Here is a 23,934-nt window from a genome sequence, read left to right as displayed (position 1 = left end):
GTATGCTATTTAAACTTGCTGTGTAAATGTTTCATTGTGGTAAGGTTACAATGTTGTTTAGGATGTGGCTTTTTTTAGGACAAAATGTCAAGTCAAGTCTGTCTCAGCTCCTACGTCACTCGCCAAGCTGAGCCTGGGGTCCTGCTAGGCTTTGGCTCTGCTAGTTCACTTTCAATTTCCTTTGGCAATGCCCTGGACCAAGGGTCGTGTGGTTCCTGAAGATGTTATGGCATATTGGTCGCCGGCAGGGGGCTCCTCTGGCATCAACCAATGAAGGGCAGCTACTCTTCATAGGTTGGTGCCAAATGAGACCTCTGCCGGCGACCAATAGAGTTGATTTTACAGACCTTTAACTCCTGGTGAAATCCTACAGACTCCCGTTAACCCCTATACTGCTATACTATGAAGACTTAAGAGAGGCTAGAGGCAGTTACTTGAATGGGGGAAAGAGCCAAGAAGATTAGCTAGAAGATATTTACGAAGACGAACACAAAGAAACAAATATTCTTTGTTTTGTTCTCCTTTGTCTTTCTTGTTTATCAGCCGCCATATTGGTTAATTCGGTATATGATTTGAACAACAAAAACGCAACATTCATGTTCGTTTTCATGTTCTCCCGAATACGAATGCAAAAGTCTAATAAGAACTAGAAAAAACTTTTTATATTGTAAGGGGTCAGTTTAAAAACTGGAAAAAAACATTTTTTTTTGGTGATTGGTTGCGCCTCAACGATGACGCCATTTTGTTAATGCTAGGTTGGCTTTTTAAGACTTTCAGGAGAAAATAAAAGGCTCAGAAAATCACAGAGAATTATGAGGTGCTGAAAAACATTTTCATCACTTGGATAACCCGCGGGAGGTTTCATCTGAACACAGGAGAAAAGTTGGCTTGACTTGAAAGATCTTCCATATTTCTTGGTGTAACATCATAAAACAAGATGTTCTTGTAAAAAACAATAACTTGTAAAAACTAACAATTCTCAAAGGTTGATTCCTGAGCTCAGGCTGAAAGCACTTTTTGCAAGAGAGAGCACAGCTGGATTCCAGCAGTGGAGTGTACGCTTCATTGGAAACACAATGCACACAGGATTATGTTTGTATATAACCAGGCTCGTGCACTCCCTCTTCCCTGGAGTGTTTTACGAGATATGTTTAGATGTTTCAGTATCATAACAGGTTATGTCAGGTTATAGGGAACTTATAAATTACTACGTATGGGTACAGTTCAAAAAGACCTGATGTATATAAATTGTTTAATTTAAACGTTCTGATATTAGAGGGATGGCTCATCCAGATCAAGCACTACATAGGTTTATATAGCAAAGACAGCCATAAACTTCTTTATTTTATACACTGAACTGTATATGATTTATCTGGGAATGTTTTACCCCAATATTCTTCCACAAATCCACTAAATGAAATGATTAACAGGGGTTCTTAGGTAGCTGGGCATCTACCACCCAGAAACCCGTTCAACAAACAATTTCACTATTCCGTTTAATAGATAGAAGAATCCGAACTCTCTGTTAACAACCATGACAGCTTGGTTGTCTTTATACCTGCAAATGACCTCTGTGAAGATTCTTCCCTTCTCTTAGGGGCCTTTATTGGCATAAATCTACATATATAATTTTTCTTTCAAGGCGGAGGATACAAAGCCATCCGCTAGGAAGACGTTTCCTCTGTTGTACCTTTGTAGGGTGACTTCTGTGTAAAGGGGATCTGACATGCAAGACTCGAAGTACAGTCATGGGATTTTCCTTTTAATCTGATACCCTTTATTTAAAGTACCTTTTCTCATACATTTTCATGTGATCTCCCTATGTGGTAGGGTCAGGGCTGGCCCCACCATACAGGAGATCAAGGTGGCTGTCATTTTTCTAAGTCTGTAAGCAATTTCATAAAGGATGAGGAGCTGAAGACATTAGAAACTCCACGACCAGATGCCTCGGATATTCCTCTAGTGGCAGTTTTCACTATTTGGTTTTATTTGATGCCTCTGGTAAATTGATGATTGTGGCTGTTCACGCTCATCTGATCTACTATACAATAAATAATTTAACAAATCATGTCCTTGTGCAATTTTATGCCATCTGCTGGAAATTATTTGCTTCCATGGATGTCATTTGGGTGAGTCTGGGCATAGGAGCTGAGCTGGACATAACACAGAAACAGGAGGAGAGATGTCTTGAGCAACAAAAACAGACGTAGAGAAAAACACCTAAAGCGAGGATGGGAATGAACAGACTCGGCTTTGGCTCATACTCTTCTTTTCATGATTCAGACCATGGCCAGGATTTGGGCTGGAGTCAATCGCAAGCCAACACCAGCATGCCCAGGTGTACATAGCCCAAAGCCAACCAGAGATCCATGGATGTCCCTCATTTATACTCATTGAAAGATTTCCCTGAAAGACTGCAAGTTCTTTGACGACCATTGGACAACATTTCTGACCTGGTTGGAAGTCTAGAATATGAAGATTAGCAACTTGGTGCACCAGTAGAGACGTTTCTCCAGACCCCATTAATACTCCAATATAATGCTGTTTCTACTTCTTGTTACTTAAACATTCAGACTTTGTTCTGTCAGTAAATATTATGAATACTAAATAAACAATGAGTTAACCTTGTTTGTCTGTCAGCACGGGTACGGAGGGTGAGAGGGCGTTCCTTTAAGCAAAGACGCTTGGACTTCATTCAGCTGCCTGCAGGATGATGTCATTAACATTTGGTTAAGTAAAAACAACAACAACATAAAAAGGCAGAATCACACAAATCCATTTATGGAAATAAACGTAGAATAGAATTTGTCCTAAAATGAATTTTCTTGCTTTTCGTAACCATATTCATATGATTGACAAATCCGCAGGCTGATATTCAAAACCAGTCCTGGCACCCATTCCAAATCCTTCACATTCATTTACTTCCTGCCCTGATGGAAGCAGCTCACAAGAAACAAAGGAGGAACAACGAGGGGAGGGAGAGAGGAGGTTTATTCAAAATACAGTGTCAAGGATTTGGAAGAGAGTGAGGGGACAAATCTGAATAAGCACCATAAGGGGGTTAACAGCAAGGAGAACTAGGCTAGTTATTATGACCCCTCAAGTTCCTACCCAGGGCGATTGCAAAGACCATATGGTCTTCATACTGAATGTGTCCCTGTGAATAAAATGAAAAGGTGTGATTATTATAGCGCTGCCTAATTTGGCATAACATTTTAGTTTGCCTCTGCAGACCATGAACAAAATAGTTCATATCTCCGTCTTTGGGTCCCCGATCCTCTATCCAATAGCTTCCTTGAAGACCCTCTTTACCAGGAGCTCAGAATGTTTGCTGGGTACGAGGGTATCACAGTGTTCTACAGCCCTACACGTCACAATAATGTGTATGAAAAGAGCAGACGTTAAGGCATCTTTATATGCCATCAGAGCACATTTTATGCAGCTGACGATTCAGCGTTCCTCTCATCCCTGCAGAACTGACCAAGATGCTGGCTAATAGCAGGTTTCTCAATTACATTTGGCACTTCCAGACATCAAAACAGCAACTGTTTCCAGTGATTGCCTCTATCACGGCCATCTTCTACCTAACTGCAATCTTTCAAATTGGATATTTTCTTTTTTCTACATATCACAATTTAGTGTCATACACAAACACCTATTACATCATATTGAGCCAAAGGAAGAACAAATATTCCAAGATGTGTAAACAGAGATGGAATCTTAAAGCTGGTCCTTCTGAGAAACAACCAGCATCGCCTCGTGAACAGCTGTCGCCCCCATTTGTAGGGATGCAGGGTTGACATCCCTTAATGTCCCACCAATTAAAACTACATTATCATTTTGCTACTGTTACTCATTTATCTGCTCATTCTTCCACTTAGACACAAGTTTGACACAAGAAGCACAGTAATCAAAAAAATCTGGTTGACGCTTGCGTGTTTTGTGGTGAAACGGCTCTGTCTTCATTAAAAGATATCTTCGGAATTCTTGTGAACTATTCCTGTGGAGTGCCAACAACCTCAGCTACTGTGTCCCGGCTGCGTGGACGGGGAGGGGATGTCTCCGTGTAGGAGTATCTGTCTCGGCCAAAAGCGATGTATAACTGTCCAGTGCCAGTGAAACACTGAATGTAGAAAGAATGTGTAAACCTATTATATACCTGTTACGTATGCGTCTGCTCCGTGAACTTTTAGCGAAGCATATCCACCCTCCCTAGAATTTTAGGAGCATTAAGTAAAATTTAGTAAAATCTAATCAGACCATTTTACTACCTTATTAGGACCTCGGGGTTAGATCCCGGTCGGGACGTCTTTAAGCTTACGCCTAGTGGTAGAGAATAATTCAGTATAGGAATTTAAACATGCATGGGATAGATATAAGGATATGCGGGATATAAGAAAAGACCAAATAAGGTTTTTTGAACAGGAAAAAATTGGACCAACTACATGGAGTTAAGAACATGCCGAGACTGGCCATTGAGTAAACTGGACAAGTGCTTAATGGGTAGGGTGCCCAAAAGCGCCTCTTACCCTCTCCCATACCTATTGACGCTCTTGAGGCTGGTCTAGCTCCTTATTATCCGGTGGTCGGGAGCTGCACATACTTTATTATAGCGTCCGTTGGCCTTAAAGTGCCAATAAAGATCTTTAGCCCCAAACTATCCCTGAAATTATGTTTTGGAGACTTAAGTATGCTGATTATTTTCATTTTAGCAACTATATTTTCTCATAATAATAATTGTTAGAGTTTTTCAATAATCAATAATCTCCAGACGTGGCTTAACTAGAGGTCCTCCAACTGTAGAACAACTCCCATCACCTTAAAGCAATCTCTATTAGTTTGCCTACATACCTATTTTAATGTTGCCTTGGAAATATTTAACCATTTGGAGTCCATTACACATTACAAAGTAAAATAATACCAACATCTTCTATTTTTAGAAGAAAACATAATATAAGGGTTTTAACTATTTGTTTGCTACAGTTATATTCAGGCAACCTTTATGCAAAATGGTTTTGCTTGTTGTCAACATGACCATAGCCCCTCTGGTAGAAAAGGGGTTAAAGAAACAGAAATGAAAGCCCTATTTTCAAGAATTAAAAACAAGAAGAGTTTCTGATCTACAGTTTATTAATTTTTTTTTTTTTTGTACATTGCAAATACGGTTACTATCCTCGTATTATTACATACTTCATTATCTTAGTTGCCAAATCCTACCTGATCTCATGTAATTGGATTTCCGTGATGCATCGCTCAACGGAAAGCCTCACCCAACTCAGCAGGAAAATGATTTACTCGTGCCAAACTTAAGGTCGCTCTTCCGCAGTCTTCTTAAATTGTTAGTTTTCCATGGTTTTGGTTTCATTTCAATATTTGTTGTGCTCTTTCGTATTTACAATTAGATTGTAAGCTCTTTCTGTCAAATCTTTAATGAAGAGAACTACTAAAGAAACAACCACCCATAAAAAAAGCAAATCTAGTTATTTAAAATGTGTTCAGTTATGAATCCTGTGCTATCCTGAACAGTGCTGACCCCCAAAACACTTAATGGGTGCCATCTTTGCGTCATATCCTTTGTAATGCATCCTTTGGAGGCTGTGCCAGGTTCATCCAGCTTCCATCATGCAAATGGGCTTGACTCCCTTATAACCAGTTCGTTGAGTAGTAGTTGAGGGGTAGATCACCAAAGAGACTTCATGACGAGGGGACGGCCACCCCCTGGACCCTCAGATACATTGTTGCATATATGTCATGTGTGTTGTGAAGTATATGTCATGTGTAGCACATACATGATGTTTTAGGATCCTTCCTGCAATGAAAACCATAAAAACCCGGGACATAACACAGTGCGGGGGGGGGGCACAGATCTTAGCCCCCCCCAAGGCTTCTTGGCAACAAAGTGGGACTTTTGAAAATATTCTATTAATGTACTTTATTTTATCGCTAAGCATACGTATGGTGTTGGTATACATGCATGGGAAGGGGCTCCTCAACTTGCAGGGGGCCCCAAGATTTTGTGTTACGCCGACATTAAAAACATCAGCTCTCAAAACACATACACAGAACCGATTGCCGGATACGCCGCGCCGAAATTCATCAAAACAGCTGAACACGAGCAAACGAAGATCACACGGCTTCTACAACCGCTGAACTAAACAGAGAAAATTCTATCTTCATTCCATACTTGACATGACCTCATAGTTTATATTGATTTTTTTTTGTAATTCATTTAAAAAGAACGCTTCATATTTCATTCACAATCTATCATCTCGTCAGTCACAGCCAACCACATTTTTTTTTTTGTGATGCTGTTGCTTTTAAGGGTAGTTAATGTATATTTTCCTGCCATTAGGCATGTACATTCAGTGTAGGGTAAAAGCTTTTCACAGAGCTTCTCCCGGGTAAATCATGACGCTGACAATCATTAGGCTTAACAATGTCACTGCTGGAACAAAGCAACACAGAACTCACCCCTAGAAAAGTATCTAGACAATTTCTCACGATAACCCACAAAAACCTTTTTAGAATCCAGAATATCCCCTCCTTATTTCGTACTCCGTCGTGTTAATTATTTTCTACCCATACAACGTGGAATTTCCATGTTCATGTTTTAGCTCGCGTCTTAAGGGTTTCTACTTTCTACAAACATTGTTAAGTGGCTTGATGTGTAACCTTTTGGTGAGCTTCCAAAGCACTGAAGCTCAGTCCTGTATGACGTTTGAATAATTCCGTCTTTTAGAGGCATCCTGGGTGATTATGTTCCTCGCAGTCAAGGAAACGTTCATTTTATGGTGGTTTCGTAGCATAGGTGGGCTGAATCTAGCGTCAGGTTTAGGAAAACCCACCTCGTGAAGGGAAAGGTAGTTACATTTGCCACCCCAAGGAATCAGAATCCAAAAAAGTTACCCTTGTTCATATAATATCTTTTTATTGATTTTACAATATATGGTCATAACATCATGATGGTCAAAAATGTCGGCAATGCCGGAGCGGGCGGACGCTTTGGCGAGGCGTAGAAGAGTCCTCTTTCTTCAATAAGACCATCGCCATCTATTATTACTTACAATCCCTGTTATGCAACTTGGCCTCCTGGACCAGCAGCCCCAAGCCTAGCTGTCCTAGATCACTACATGTAACTGTACCTTCCAACTCGAAATGTATAGATGTCAAGACCCTGCCTTTTTAACCCTTATTATTTTCACTGTCTGGCCATCACTGGTCATAATGAAACCTTTCTAGCATAATGTATGTTTTCTTTTCCACTAAAGCATCTTGACGTGGTTACATGATCAGATCTGATACAAAACATTTTGTCACGGTTTTCGCTGTATCTTTGTAATTTATTTTACTCGAATCCCAACTTTACTTTAGTTACATTTAAATTCTGTGATTTTCCTCTTCTTCCTTAAACTGTGCTGTAAAATTTTAATTTACAGAAATATCACACGCCAAATTTGTGGCATAGCCGGGCTTGCTGAAAGCCGTGACCATTTCATCTGAAGCTAATTCATTCGAATACATTTTTCATTCATAGAATTCACAGAACGATGAATTCACAGCCATAGCTAATTCACACGCATTCAGACAGTATTTTCAATAACAGTGCCAAACACACACTGACGCCCAGCTTTGATTAATAAATCACACCAAAACCAGTGAAAGTTTGTGCAGGACCATGGCAGCACCACACACAGAGATGCTTCTAGTTCAGACAAATACAGTATAATCATCATAATCTGTTTATTATTTAAACAAAGAAAACTGTATTATCTGCACCTTATTCTTAGAAATATAGGCATCACAAGATTGTCATAGGCGCCAATATTCTTGGTGTTTTGCCTTCAAAGAGCATTTCTCCAGCCCACCATTTAAAACAGTGGAGAAGACCCCAGAAGATCTAGCTTGAAAGGAAGGAAACTAGGAACTGGAAGTGAATCAAGAACAAAGGAAATAAAACAAATTGGGAGTAAATATGAGATAAACTGAATGGAGAGACAAAAAAAGATGGAAATAGGTAAAATATCTACCAATTCAACTTTTCCTACCCTTGTAGTAGCTCATGTTATATAACTCATCTCAGGCGGGTGACCTAATGGAAAATACAATAAAATCCCCCAAACCGTCACACGTTCCAAGAGCCTGGAGGAACCATAAATGTAATGGCATTTGCGCTGACAGTTAAAACACATTTAATTAAGTCATTATTTCATACTCATGATTGTTACTGAAGTGTGATTCATCTGCTTGAAGGTTCTGAGCAGGTAACACCCAAGTACAAGTAGCATAAACAACGCACTACAAGGTCTGAGGGTACGGAAAGTAGACGTCAAGCGGTGACCTGTAAACAGCGCCATTGTCTTAGCCACAGGGGATGATAGCTGCCGGGCTATAGCAAAAATTGTCTGGCCAAGGATGAAGAAGCCCTGTACCCTCAACCTCATTATAAGATCCTCACTTAATGTTGGTTGTGTTGCTATTGGGTTTTTCTCTAGAGTAATCTATAGGTGAGGAGGAATAGTTCTACTCATATGCTGGGATCAATGGTACCAGACACCAGTGTATGAGTATCTTAACGAAGAGCATGAGAAGATGATTTGCCTTGGGTGGGAAAGGCATGGACCTCAAACAGGAGATATTTCATGATTTGGTAGAGAAAGCCAGGCATCTGGGTGTTTTACAAGGGTGCCTCTTCTTCTGGTTTACTGAAGTTATTTGGTTTGGAGCAGGAGGAGTTGCATGTTAATTTTCTGGACCTACGGGCAATATTACTATTAATACTGATTAATACTGCAGTACACATTGTGCTTGACCGGGACATCTCAGAATGCCCTGGTCTTGAGTTTTTTGTTGCGTCCTATATCTTGTAGATGATCATCAAACTGTCACAAACATCATATGGAAAATGTAAGTAACTGAAATCCGAAGGAAACGGAGTGTCAAAAGTTATTTACTTCTCTTTAATGATACTTCTTTTGGCCATATTTTTACTGATACACTTGGGCCATATAGCATCATGATAAGCATGGTCGCAGTGGCCACTTTGAACCGGGGCAGTAATAAAAGCTGCATCATCCCATATATTTCCCACAAATAGTGGATAGGCTACCCAATAATTATACCAAATTAATTCTCTACACTTACTACGTACAATTACACCCCGTCGCAAGGATAAAAGTTTATTATTTGCATAATAGCTTCTATTTTGGAGAAGGGTATCGTAGACACCAGGGGTTATCAGCTTGGCAGACAATGCATTCTAACATCTGAGCTCCCTAAATCCTGACTGCAATAGGACCCCCATGTTAATATGTAGAGCGGCTTTAAATTGAGTATTTGTCTTGATAATTAAGTTACATTAGTAACAGTTTAGCAGCTGCGATAGTTAAGAGCGGTATCTACAATCTCTTGGCCGCGTAATACGGCAACCAGAGCAGAAGAAATTGCCCCGGATTTATTGCAGGGAATGAATAGTGCGGCTCTCGGTGGGGCTGTTTGTTCCAATTACTGCACTGTTGGAAAGTATCGTCTCCTGCTGTTGGCTCCTCCGTTTACACCTGTTTGCACCTGGGATCCAGATCGAAACTTCCTGTCTGTAATAGCGGTTTTCAGATATTTGTTTTCCAGGCCTCAAGTTATTTTGCTGCGATTCAACAAAAAAAAAATGATTGTTTTTTTATTTTTTTATTTTTTTATTCTTGGCAAACAGCAGAACATGCAGAGGGCGGGGGAGGGAGAAGGTTTCAAGAAACTCGGAGATCAAGGGAACCAGACCAGTGGAAGAAAAAATCCTTTTATTATTTGCAATTGTTTGAAAGTTAACTTTCTGAAATTAAAGGGACGTCGTCAACCAAAACTGAAGCGTTATTAATCTTTAATTTCACTCTATATTGTTGAGGTTATGTTTTATGTATTCTACTATGGTTAGGCTTTAATACCACACTGAAATATTCTAATCTATGTTGTCGGTGGTATCCTGTTAAGTTGTGTTAGATGACAATATCACATTGTGTTTGTGTGGCGCTGTTATGGAAATTGTATACTGCAGGGCACATTCTACATCATGCTACTCTGTGTATCACACATAGGGGTTTATTGACTAAACTAGGAGTTGGCAGTGACGTTGCTATTCACCAACTTCACCATGCATCATGAAGGACCCCTCATCAGAAGTTTCTCACAGCTGGCCCTCCATAATGTGCGGTGACATCACTCCCGTGACTCAATAAACCCAACATTTTTTAACGCTCTTTATGGTATTTTTTATAGATTTCCCATTCTCTGCAATGTTTCAAATGCAAACCAACATAGCAATGGAGACCATACATCAGTAGACTTATTAGGCTTATTTTCACATTGCGTTTTGTCCATTATTTTTCAGGTTCATATTTTTAATGCCTTGACATCCACACAAAAAACACACAGCCAGGGCATTTCATAAAAATGGACTTTTATATCTCATTCATCCCATATTGAACGTTATATGTTCTTTCTGAGTCCTCATGTTGTTTTATCAGCCTCTAAAGCCAGACATTGCTGTCAACTGTGCGGCCCTCTTCAAAGGAGAACCAAGAAGATACTTTTTGTGGTTTTTCTGAGAAGGGAAGGGGAATACATATCTCTTTGGGGAGGTTTGGATCCCAGTGTTCCTCTGTGGCGTTTTCACCATCTTCACCGGCATGGTGACAGCGCGGTGCGACCTCCGGGCTTTTAACTTAAATGACCTTTGCTAATTCTTTATTGCAAATATCTTAAACCTTGATGCACCAACAGCATGACAGCTCTCTCATAGACCACCATGGAACATAATACAGGTATTTTTTCTACTAAAACCTACATTAAAAGGAAAAAAATCATTATTAATGGGAGAGATATACAGTAGCTGTAAGGATCAGGGAGGTATGACTGTTCCCGTTACACTTGACACACGGCTTGCATGGTGACTTCCATTCTAGTGCTGCGCCATAAAGAGTTAATTTAATACTCATCAGTTATACAAAAGGTATGGCCGACGAGGGCCCGGCGCTTTACATCTTTCTGCACTGAAAAGGAGAGATTTGCTTCGGTGCTCAAGGTACTGCTCCCTTCCTCGCACACCAACCCCTCTCATTCCTGCCACGAGCACCATATGTGAGCAATTTACATTCCTCTCTAACATGGATTTCATAGGAAACCAAAATTAGCAACCAAAGTGAAGTTAGAATCTGAGGTTTTCTGTTTATTTAGAGATTGCGATAAATACGCTTTTTTTATATTGAGCGATGAAGGAACGTTGTCTGTCTCTGTGCTGTGTCACCAGGAGAATTATGCTCTGGGGTAGAGGCTGCTGAAGTCACGAGGGGGACAGTTTGAAGCCACTGGTCATCGTATTCTTTCTCCGTGGCTTACTGTCTCATCCTGAAGTATGTGCTGAGCAGCAGCGCCATCTAGTGGCCATTTAGGGGCAATGTAACTGTAGGGACAATTAACAATAGATTCTTCTTCTAAATGCCTTACACCCATGCTAACATACTTACGCACACTCAACCCTCCTACCATTGTTGTCCACTGGCCAGTAAGAGCTCTTCTGCACCCTCATGGTCTTCACGTGCTGTCTATGTCTGAGTGGCAGGGAAGGACATCATATGCCAGCGCTCATACTTAGTGTGCTTGGACTGAGTAAAGGTGGCTTTCCTGGCTTGAGGAATGCAGGGCGTGGGGTAGGGTGAGGTACTAAGTACTAAGGCAAGCCCAAGTACTGATTAAGGTCTCTAAATCAGAACAAATAGCCAGGCTAGATGGGCTGATTGGGTCTTATCTCTCGTCAAATTCTATGTTTCTCTGTTTAACTCTACAGTGATCTTTAGATATTTATACCTTAATAATAAATAACTGAAACTACTTGGAAGCTTTTATTGAATGCAATAGTTTTGATCTAATTAGACTAAAGAAGTGGTAGTCGGATATATCACTGTTAAAAAAAATTCGCAAGCCAGGGAGACAACAACTATTGAAAATGACATTATAGGAAGCTATTCATTTTTAAAATGCAGCCGTCAAAACATACAATTATATGCAAATAGACACTAACACGATACAGATTTCTAATTAAACACGCCGCTTTAAACAGTGCTGAAATGAAGATATCATTATACAAAACATTAATAATAGCTTCTCCTTACCAATAATTACACACTAGTCAAAAAATATACAATGAGCTCTGGCAGGTGTATGAATCAGAAACCCCTTTATTGTTACTCTGTATCAGAACACTCAACCGGTTGACCTGAACTACAACCCCTGGGATATCTAAAGGCCTGGCCCAGGACTTAAGCTATGTGTCCACTGTTTTGTGGGCTGAGACAAGATGTCACATCCTAGCCCTCTGCCGCTGAAGGAAGCATGGCGCAGACGATGAGTTCTATCAGCGGCTGCACAGATGGGCAACTTACAAGATCTTCGATCTTTTCAGCCAGCCCATATAGCATGCAATGCCCCATGGAGGTTTATCACCCAACGAGGAGATCTGGACCTAGTTATGAGGTCAACACCAAGGATTTAGCGCAAAACTAAGGTAAACACATCCAAACTTGGAACAGTCCAAGCCATGGGATCCAATTACTAACTCAACTCCCTTAGATGGCATAACGGTATATACCGTGGTTAATTCATGGACAGTCAATGACTTGTATAAAATAAAGCGCATGAACTATATTTAATACATACCAGGTCTCTGAAAACTAAAGCGAACAGATTTGTAAAACAGAAGTTTCAGTAAATATTTATTTTCTAGGCAGAGTCATGTTTATTCTATAAAAACCCACAGAGCTCACACTCCCTTTGAATAGCCGGACATGTAAGGTCAACAGATGCAGGTAGTTATTTAGTTTCAGAGACCAGGTGAAAAGGCAGCCATGTCTTTAACAATGAGAGGGAGACTACGCAGTGAAGAATCATCAGTGGGGTTGGCTGTATTTAATATGAATGGCAATATGAGTAAAACTTGTTTTTTTTCTATATCCACTTACCAGCCTTTTATGATTGTTTCGGGTTGTAAAACAAAACTGTGTTTACTTTCCATCTTTATAGAATACCTGCAGAGTAGGTTAGAGCGGGGGGGGGTGAGTTAATTAATGCTATATATAATTTGTTGTTATTGTCAGCAGTATTCCAATGGTGCCAAGATGTCCTGGGGGTGTTATAGGGAGCGGGGAAGTACCCTCCTTGGTCAACATTGACATTCCTGTTGGTTCAGAGGAACTAAGGTTAATGTTAGGTGTTATACTGTATGTATTATAACACCGAGTTTGAGCCAAAGGTTCCACAGCTAATCAATGGTCCTCTGGGTTATATTTCTTTTCATGAGTGAGGAAGTGGAAGTTGGGTCTACCTTCTCCCTGTCCCTTTATTATTACTGTAACCCACAAGGATAAGGGAAGGGAGAGCTGCTAGTCAACCAGCCAATTCATAATCTGAATAAAAAATAACTAATTATTTCTAATTATAAAGAAGAAATTAAGTGTCCGAGAAGGATTTTAAATTAGAGCGGAGATTTGAGTAGTGCCAGTATGGCAGCACGCGACTCAGATGAGTTGGGAATGGCCACCAGGAGCACAGCAGGCTGGATACACACGGCAGCTCGCTGTGATAGTGTAAGAGCATAGAGTGTGGCCGTGTGTATGTAGTAGACAGCTGCACATAGCTCATTTATCAACCCCTAGCTTAAAGTTTCAGGGTCGTTTTTAATCTCAATTTGGCTTGACCCACATCCAGATGTCTACCCCAAATTGCTGGTCCTCAATGTTTCTCAGCATACATATAGTTTAAAAAATTAAAAATAAATGCATAATACAAATGATCCACAAGGTGTCACTACTTTACAGGCAGATCGACAGCGCATAGTTGCCATGCTATCACACTAACATTCCTAGAATTTAATGCGGGCATTGTAAAAAAAAAAAAAAAAAAAAAAAAAAAAAAGTTTTCAAGTTAGGGTTGTCAGACTATCACGGATACATAATTAAAATCAATATGACAACAAATATCAATATAAAATAAACACTTGTGTAAAGTATTAAAGATCACAATGAGGTTTATCAAAACAAGATTTAATAAGTCATTTATTGCATATTTTATTTTGTAAACTTTGCTCTGAAGTCAAAGTCTTCCAAAAGTAACCCAAGAAATATCAGTCCCAAGTAACACCAAGGTAATTGGATACACAGGATAGAATATATTTGTTATTTACATTAATTCGATCATCTCTATAAATACTATGAAAACGCAACTCAATTTTGTAATGTATCATTTTATAATTGAACTACCTTCTCAAAGAGAGATCTGAGTATTTTCAAATAACATAGCAGTACATATTCAAATAGCAATGTATTTAGTGAATAAATATTAAATATATAAATACGAAATTATAATTTATGAAAGCAACACAAAGAGAGAAAAGTCAAGACACCCAATCGTATTTTAGAGAATTCCTCCAAAACGCTCCAGAAAGCTGTAGACAGTGGTGTGAGTAACATCCCAACTATCACAAGAAAGTATATCACTTCTCATCTACAAGTGCAAGGAACAATCAAAAGGTGAGGTCTACATAAAGTACAAGAATTTATTGGTTCATGGACTCTATCACATGACATAAAACCAACATTCAGCAGGTCATGTGGCTTCACTGCACCTTCAATCCGGGCCGGTCACATTAACCTACAGCAACACCCGATTGGATAGGAAGCCGTATGAACTTGGTTGTCTTTTCCATATACAAAGTAGCTGAAGTCTTTCTCTTTCCAGGTGTAATCCACCTTGACAAGAGGCATCCACTCAATGGTTTGTCTCTAAAAAGGATGAAATACAACAAAAATAACTGTAATAACAGAAATACTGTAGACGATGCTGGTAACAATTATGGAATGGCAACATGATATTCAAAGTTGTTGCTTGGAGTAGATGGCTCTGTTAAGGAAACAATGTACTACTAGACACCGGTCAAGCAATGGAACAAAATCCTACTCAGGATATGTATAGCCGTAACCGACGTGCTGACGATAGTAGTCGTGACTTACATACACGTCAAAACCCTCATGGTGAACTGGCTGGGTTCCATGAACCCATCATTCAAGAGGAAGGTCGAGTAATCCTAGCATCTCTTGAAATATAACGCGGGACTTAATAAAATAAAAAATGTTTGCCTGATGCTTTAGGCTACGTGACCACATACCTGTTTCAGTACACGGTGAGAGGAAGATAATTCGGTATGATGCTGCTGCAAAGCCATCTGTGAAACGGTATTAATGGTGGACACTTGAGCATTTTGCAGAGGAGCCAGCTAAGGGTAGAGATATACAAACGTTATTATACAACTATTTTCTGATGATCAATTTAGAACAGTAAAAAAAAAAAATTATTTAGAGAGCTGCTGTAGACATCTACAATACCCTATGGCAGGGGCGTCCAAACTGCGGCCCTCCAGCTGCTGCAGGACTACATCTCCCATACTCCTCAGCCGGCCCCTTAGCTGAAAGAGCGTTATGGGAGATGTGGCCCTGCAGCAGCTGGAGGGCCGCAGGTTGGACACCCTTGCCCTATGGTCACCTAGTCGACCTATGCTAGGGCTGAACTCTAGGCATAGCTAATGACTTTAGTAGAGGACCCAAAACACCTTGGCAGGGACAGTTTCCATGCATACGCTTCTAAAAAGTGTGTGATTCAAGAATGAAGCATTCCACCCAGTCTTTCAACCATATTGGTAGCTGTTTATAAAGGATATTTAGTTGCTTTAACAGGATCATTAGTTTGTTTTCTCGCAATATTTATATAACTAGCCATAAAACAAAAGCCATCATCTCACAAGTTCCATGGGCCATTCTTAGCTTAAAAAGTGGTGTGTGTTCAGATTAAGAGATATCTATGTCATTTTTGTCCATTCTACTCTTATTAATAGTGTGATGAGCCCCCACTAGCTGGAATACATTGTAAAGATCAGTCAGACACTACGGATTGGGGATTCTGTAGTGGAAACACAAACCAGATAATACTATGAGAAAATCTTACCGCTTCTTGCTCATCCCCATAGATGTTCTCTCCCGCAGCTTTCTTGAAAAGCTCATTTGGAAAATCTGAGTAATGTTCATCAATAAACTCACAGACGTTGTTCGTCCTCAAGAGAAGAGTAAACAAATCCAACACTAAACAATATATATTTCAAATGGTCCCTGCCAGGATGGGTACCGTCCCCTTACACAGAGAAATCTTGTACGCATGAATGAGAAGTATAAATAAGAGCGGAGGAAGCATTCATGAAGGATTGCATGGGTATGATAGAGACCAACTAAGACATAGTTATAGTAGTTGAGATGGGAGATGAAGACGGCATGAACAAGAGCTTTAGTTGCATCCTGCATTAGGAATGGGCAAATTCGGACAATATTTTTATTGTGTAGACTACAGTTTTTTGAGACTAGGCTGATGTGCAGGGCGAGTGAAAAGTCAGAGGTGACACCAAGGCAGTGAGGGTATGGGGACAGGGTGACAATTGCACCATTAACATTGAGGGATAATGTTGAAGAAACGTTAAAATTGGAAGGAGAGAAACTAAGACGTTCTGTTGTAGAGAGATTGAGTTTTAGGAATCCAGGCACCCTCTATAAGGGAGAAAGATTGGGGGAGGATAGGTAGATCTGAGTGTCATCAGCATTCAGGTGGTATTGAATCGAAGAATGAAATTAGTTTGCCAAGGGAGGTAGTGAGAAGTGGATGTCAACATAATTATGTGCTTTCCGTATTCCAGATTGTCCCAAGCACGTTACCCAACATAGAAGGGACTTTGAAACACTTTGGCAAACATAATAATATATGTAAAACAAACCAGATTCCATGAACATGTTACATGCGCTTACCATTTGACGGTTAGTTGAATGTAGGACAACATCTTTCCATTCCCAGAGCAGCCGATGCATGGCGTATTATTTTGCTGGCACATGCTACAACTGTTTGAAATAAAGTTATAATTACAAACTACGATACTTTATACACTTTATCTTGAAGCAACACGAGAACCTGAGCTGAACTCTAATTATTCGCGGAAGGAAAAGCTCAGATTTCAGACTTTAACTTCAAATAATTAAGTAAAGATTGTAATTAGGTATTTTAAAAACACAACATGAACAACAATTATAGCAGACTGCAATTAAACTAAAGTATCATTCAAAATAAAGTGACTTGTAAGAAGCTGAGATTACTGCCCGGTGCCTCTGGATCGATAGATTGGGGCAAAGTGTGACGCTGTTGGCCAGTGTCCTACAGGGCATTTGCCTGGTATGACCGACGGCCACCCCGGGCCTGCATGAATTTACATTAAACAGGCAAGTCATATTTTATTTTGTGTGCCCCTGCTTCCCTTAAACACATTAATATGGGCTAGAGAGTAATTGTAAGAACCTTGGCACCATACAGAACAATACTTACCTTTCTGCTCCGTTTCCATAGCAATTTTGGCACATCTCCATCTGCATACGTCGCCCAGTCCCGTTACACACCAAGCATGGCACCTGTGCATTCCACGTGGGAAAGAAGAATTAGAATGTGACACTAAACGGTGACCATTTGGTTGTTTTAAAACACACAATAAACTGAAAACCTTAAATACAGATTATTAAAAAAATAAAAAATAAAATAATGGATAATTATCAATACAAAAAAGGGCAGCTTACACCTCATCTACGAGGTTGGCATTTAATTACCCCTGGTGATGATTTTCTTGCTTCTTTAGCAGTGATAACATAGTTAGATATGGCAACAGCCGTTGGATAAGGATGTCAAGATATCCTTATCGATCAAGATAGGTTTCTTCTTAAGGGGGACAACATTAATACACAGTGAGCAATGGCCGTTGGACACGGAGGTGACTTACTGCGAGCTTTTGAGGAATACATTGACCTCATTAAGATATCCCCCCCCTCTGCTCTGTCTTAAGGATGCCATGTTTTTTCAGCCAAAAACCATCCTGTTTCAGATATATTCCACTCAGAGCCACCACAAGTCAAGCTCCTAACCCTCCTAAGATTGCAGAGTGCGCATGACACCAAGAATGTTTCATCATATCTATCCAGTAAGGCATTTTCCTAAACCCTTCTACTTACTCTACTGGTTCCATGACATTTCAGACACAAATCTCTGCCAAGGCCCATGCACTTCTGACACGTCTGTGAGAGAAAGAGGCGAAAGGTTTTACCGAAACAGCTGGTTCCGAAACATCTAATTCTCTGAATTTCTCGTATGTGTGCTCTCCTGTGCGTGTATTTTTACCTGTACGGACGCTGTATGAGGAACCTTTACTATGTGAGTCCCATCTTTGAACAGAGATGGAGCATGCGCTGGTATGTCCCAGGGTTGAGGGGCCGTTCCATAGGATGAAGAATCTACCAATTGCCCTGCACACAAAACAGTGCAATATCGTATACACAATCGTTACACAGAACGGGAACCCATATTTCTAGGATGTACGATACTAGAGTCCTGTCTATATTGACACCATTACTGACCTGCATAGCTTTCAGTCACCCATTTACAGGCACGCGACTCAGTGAAGGTTTCAAGACGATACTGCAAAGAAAAATAAATGCAAATCATAATACATAGCTTACAGAATATACACTCACACCATGAGTGTAAGAGTTTAGAGTGCAGCCTCATGTACGTCATCTATCGGATGCTGGCCTTAAAGAGCCAGCGACGATTTAAATTCCTAGTCCGGCAACAGTGGGTGGAATCCTACAGTTTCCACCTTCTTTGGCAATTCGAATTATTATTTAAGGAAACTATAAATTATTACAGACAGACGGCTTCTGTTGCCTAGGAAACTAAACATCACAAAAAAAAGACATCAAAAGCTGTAGAGGGTTCTTTGAACAAAAAGGCATGGTTTCAAGTTAGAAGGTAAAAACCCAAGGAGAAATCTCGGTAAACAATCAGTAAAATCTTGGAATAAAATTCAAGGATGCATGTGCATAAAGCTACACCATATTAGAGTTATATTTATTATATATATATATATATATATATATATATATATATATATATATATATATATATATATATATTATTATTATTTTTATCTAGACACAGTCACAGCGGGATGAAATGTTCTAGGAATTATATGCCTTTTCCTTAGAACGCAGAGCTTCGTTAAGGTATAAGTAAATCCCAGCCACATACCCTATAAATATTAAAGGGCTTAAACTCCCGGACGGTCATCTCCCTTGCTGGAGCTTTCGGATAACAGCATTTGCTGTTGGCGTATTTTAGAAAAGCCTCCTTCGCCACAGCTTCGGTGATCGGTTGGAAGCTGCCAAGAAAGGAGATAGCAGTTAAAAAGTTATACAAATATCTGCATGGGCTACATGAATTACAAAGCTGTCACAGCAAACACTTTTATAGTTATGGTTTCACATGAACCCACCATAGACGATTAAAGAGATCCCAAAATGAATCATGGAGTCGGCTGACATCTAGCTACTTGATGTTTAATGAAGATTCAGAAATAAAAAGTGTAAGAAAGTGTTTTTTATGAGCAGCTGTCCTGAATTGCCGGATATCGCATTTAAAAGATGTCTGAGAAGCTTACGTCCACTTTGTGTCCACAGGTATTGGTTTTGAAGTAGGAATCGGGGTTGGTCGTGCTGGAGGGGGCACGAGTTTCTCATCTATAAAATCAGATCATATGCGAGATTAGAGAAGCCGATTCAAATTGGGATGCAGGTAGATAAACAGGCCAGCTGAATCAATCCGTTGTTTGCTTTAAGTGTTAATACAAAATCTAAGGCAAATAGGCAGCTTACCCATGGCTAAGTAAGAAAGACTGCCCATTTCTCTTACCTCCATCCAGACTGTTTATGCCTTCATACGCAGATGCAGTGCCCACAACTGCAGGTACCGAGGACGTCTGATAGACAACGCCAGCTGATTGATGTGGAAGAGTCGCTGCAGAAGAGTATGTGTTGGATTGAACGTAAGAGGTTGGAGCCGAAGTTGGATTGGAAATGGACGGATTAGTCAAGTGAGCGGTTGTGGTTCGCGCATTGGTTGTGTTGGTTGATGGAGCTATAAGAGCATTTGCGTTCACAGGTGCAACAGAAGGACCTGCTAAAGAAGCATCTGGCTCCGCAGAAGTAGGAAGATGGGCTACAGCCATGTTTGCACCTACAGAGGGGACACAAGGAGCCATAGCCACCTCTGCCACTGCGGCAGGTCGAGGAGAACTCAAAGGAATATCTGTGAAGTTCGACTGATTAGACGATGGAGCCAAAGTTGTGGATTCCTCCCCAGCTGAGAAAATATAGGCACATAAATTAGTTTTAATATTACTATTAATGCAACTGTAAAACACCATTTAATCTGCCTAAACAGTAAAGCTACACAACAATAATAATAACAAACAAAAATGCCATAGACAATGTGTAAAAAATGTAGCAATCATGAAAAATGCTAGAATTCTTAAGCCACTCTTTGGAAGACATGTTTTCAAACCAAAGACAGTCAAGGGCAAGATCGGAGGCCAAATCATTCTTCCTGCCATCTAGTTTTAATCAAGATACATAGCGAACCCTATTTGTAAGATCTAACAAAAAACTAATTCCAGAAATAAAGGTGCGGTCCTAGTTATAACTGAGCTCAAACATTGAATGGTGGCAAATAAAAACTTACCAGTTGAGTTGGGTATCATATTTTGGCCAACCTGGCACTGTTCAGCCAATGCAACAGAATTTGCCGATTCCATGGCTGGAGGGCAAAAGACAGGATAAAGAACACAAACAATTAACACGATTAGGTGAAATCTCAGAGAAAATATCCATTCCTACCTTCTTGCTAGGTTGGAAAGCACTTGCCTATTTCTACTCAATTAACCTTTACCGGACTCCTCCTCACCTGTTCTCCACACTGGGGAAATCTATCATATCACGGTTGAATATATTATAGCCACCATTCATTTATTCTGCTTCTTTGTTGACAGACAAGTTCTAACATACCCAAAAGAGGAATAATTATGTAAGATTAGCTACAAAATCACAAAGAGGTCCAATGTCAATCTCTAACAAACATAAAGCTGAAAATTATTACTATGTTCAAAATAACAACAACGATGGGTTCAGGCACAAACAAAAAGACTTTAAAACATATAGACTATAAAGAGCTTGAACAACCAACTAAAGATGGGATAATCACCCAGAAGGCATCATGATATGGACATAATAAAAATACACAATATGCATGAACTGAACCAACACACTATGTGTGAGCAGCCATCTTAACCTGTTCCCTGGAAATGCATGATCAATCATTTGTATTACCTTATTACTCCTTTTTGGTGGCCCTTAAAGCCCTCCTAAGGTTGAGGACTAAAGTCTTAACGGTTGTGAAGGAGACAGTGGCCCTTTTATATAACGCCCAAGCTCTTTTGTGGTTTTTAATAAAGGATATTTACCTTGTGGTTTAGAGGAAGGAATAAAACAATCTTCCTATAGTTATTCGGTATCTTTTCAAGTTAGCATAACCAGTAAGATTCATCCGTAGATCCGCCTCTACTAATTAAAGGTCAACAAGCTTGAGAAGATCCTGAGAACCTGCACTAGGGTCCTTTGGAAGTGGCACCAGGGACCAAGGTTCTCCTCAATGAGGCTGCTCTTATAACAGTCATATAAACCTCTACCTGCAGACCTGTAAGCAAGGCATTCAACAATCATCATCCAAAAGTCCGTAAGAGTTTTGATTTTTAATTGCTTAATCTTAAACCATGCAAATGCATCCATAATAAACTTTCAGCAAAGTTGAACACAGGCAGATGAAGCATTAAGATGAAGAAGGTATATTACTGTCATATATACATTAATACATTTATTGAATAATTAGATCTGGTTTTATAATACAAAGCAATAGAGGCACTCACTTTACTCTGGAGGTATGTGCAAACACCTGGCTACCTGCATTAATGAAGCAGGTAATTGCAGCCACCTAGATTTGCAATGCATGGTGGGAAAATTGAACATAAAGGGATTTTTTCTCCCACCAATCAGCCTTCACATTTGGAAATACAAACCAGGGATTGCTGAAAAATTATAATCTAAAGGAAAGCGAGGGTTTATAACATTTATTTATGCCTTTTAGTAAATATTTTGTAAATTGTACACATCAGTGGCACTCAGTGGGTTAATGTATCATTTTCATACTTATCAACCTTTAAAATGAGTTGGACTTTGGAACTTTTAACAATACGAGTGGTCTTGTATTTTATTTGAAGGTATTCTTAGTAACATGGAGCAATCAGTGATGCATTTGCTAATTCCATAGCTTGCAGTTCTACAGCATGTTGGTGGTTTTGATACGTCTACAAAACAAGGGACGGATTTTTAATCCGAACCACTATAATCAGTAATTCTAAATAAATGTTAAAACAACCACATTTCAGGGTAAGACAGCGAGCACCAGGTCCTCTATATCTATATAAAGGTTTTCGCTTCTACCTTTGTCAGACCCTTTAAATGTATGGAGCGTAATAGGCGCTGCGGATATTGTAGGCGCCGCGGATATTGTAGGCGCCATATAAATAAAATATAATAATTATACATTAACAATTTGTGTGTTTTTTGCCTTTTTTTAAAAAAAAAATAATATGAGATGACTTTTGTTGTATTGTTCACATTGTGGTATGAGAGGTACCATTCTGCTCCTGCGTGAAGGTAGATTTGCATGAAATGTCTTGGCTATGTCATTGATAAATATCGGAAAAGGAAATCATAAACATGATCAACTTAAAGGTGAAGTCTTTGTGTTTTAAGAAAACAGTGCTATATACAGTAACGTAGGTCTGCATTGGCACAAAACCGGGTTTTATCTCATTTTCTTCCAATAAACCCCCTTTATCTGCAGACCTGGAGGGTGCCATTGTTGTCAGCGGTGACATTTTGGCTGACTTTTCCTGTTTGAACACCACACTGAGGTGATGCTTTATGGCAATGCTGATGAAGTCCATTTCTTCCTTCAACTGTCATAAGTCAGAGTGTTCAGCTGGGTGTTTAAGTCTGAGCCATTCTATTGTTTACCATAGGCTGTATGATAAGGAGTTGGGGTGTTTGTCTAGTACAGGGGTAGGCACTCTTCAGCTCTCCTGGTGTTGTGGACTACATCTCCCATGATGCTCTTACAGTCATAATGCTGGCAAAGCATCAGGGGAAATGTAGTTCACAACATCTGGAGAGCCGCAGATTGCCTACCCCTGATCTAGTAGATTGGGCTCAGATAACAGAGCGAGAACTCCATACAAATGGCTAATATGAATATCTAGAAACGTTTAAACCATTATCCATTCCATCATTGCTGGGCCTTGGGCATGGCCAGGAATGGATCACGGATTAAAATCAGCTAAACTTGTACAATTGTGTAGCGTGCAGCCAGCAGGATTTGCTCAGTTATTGAATTTGCCGGTTCATGGCGGATCTTGGTGTAGCCTGAAACAGCCGTTGAATAGAAGGAAGTAGTTGGGGTTCGCGTTTATCCACATTTTATATTCTCATGAGCAGTTTTTCATATGTAGTACACTGTATTCATAAGGTAGCATAATTTAATTAAATCCGTGTGTCTTCTGCCAGGCGTGTAAAGTTCACATGTATCTTTAAATGGCTAATCTGGCAGCCCTGTTTGCAGGGTGCCAAAGAACCCCATAGATCTTGGCAACTGCCTGATGTGTCTCATTGGAAACCAGACCTTTTTCACTTCTGTTGGTACAAAGACGATCCCTTCAATAAATACCAGTGATAATCTATAATGGTCTGGGCATATGTATGTAAACGCACCATAGTGCCAGGGGAATTATGTATCACAAATACACAAATACACAACAAGAGTGGAACTGCCAGGGAGCCATCAGAACAGTTTAGGGGGATCCCCTGAATAGAG

At 39.9% G+C, this 23,934-nt stretch overlaps 1 protein-coding gene across 1 annotated transcript; it reads right to left on the bottom strand.

Annotated features, from left to right (window-relative positions):
• Positions 1-14,533: 14,533 nt before the first annotated feature.
• Positions 14,534-21,725, bottom strand: LOC128500480 (protein SSUH2 homolog). Its single transcript, XM_053469641.1, has 14 exons — positions 21,692-21,725; positions 20,689-20,763; positions 19,861-20,310; positions 19,610-19,688; positions 19,201-19,330; positions 18,528-18,588; positions 18,292-18,416; positions 18,126-18,188; positions 17,452-17,534; positions 16,884-16,973; positions 16,039-16,144; positions 15,206-15,313; positions 14,696-14,822; positions 14,534-14,544 (listed from the first exon to the last, which is right to left on the bottom strand). Exons 1-14 carry the CDS (start codon positions 21,723-21,725, stop codon positions 14,534-14,536), a joined length of 1,542 nt encoding a protein of 513 aa, XP_053325616.1.
• Between the last annotated feature and the right edge of the window lie 2,209 nt (positions 21,726-23,934).

The sequence above is a fragment of the Spea bombifrons genome, chromosome 6 (assembly GCF_027358695.1).
Source record: "Spea bombifrons isolate aSpeBom1 chromosome 6, aSpeBom1.2.pri, whole genome shotgun sequence".
Lineage (NCBI taxonomy): Eukaryota > Metazoa > Chordata > Amphibia > Anura > Pelobatidae > Spea > Spea bombifrons.
The sequence above is the reverse complement of the archived record's forward strand: the minus strand, read 5'-3'. Positions and strand labels throughout refer to the sequence as shown.

Coding starts and splice junctions, on each gene's coding strand:
- LOC128500480 (XM_053469641.1), bottom strand. CDS start 21,725: ATGATTGTTGAATGCCTTGCTTACAGGTCTGCAG. Junction 18,189..18,291: donor CTCATACAGCGTCCGTACAG/GTAAAAATACAC, acceptor TTTCTCTCACAG/ACGTGTCAGAAGTGCATGGG. Junction 15,314..16,038: donor ATGGGGATGAGCAAGAAGCG/GTAAGATTTTCT, acceptor CTCTACCCTTAG/CTGGCTCCTCTGCAAAATGC.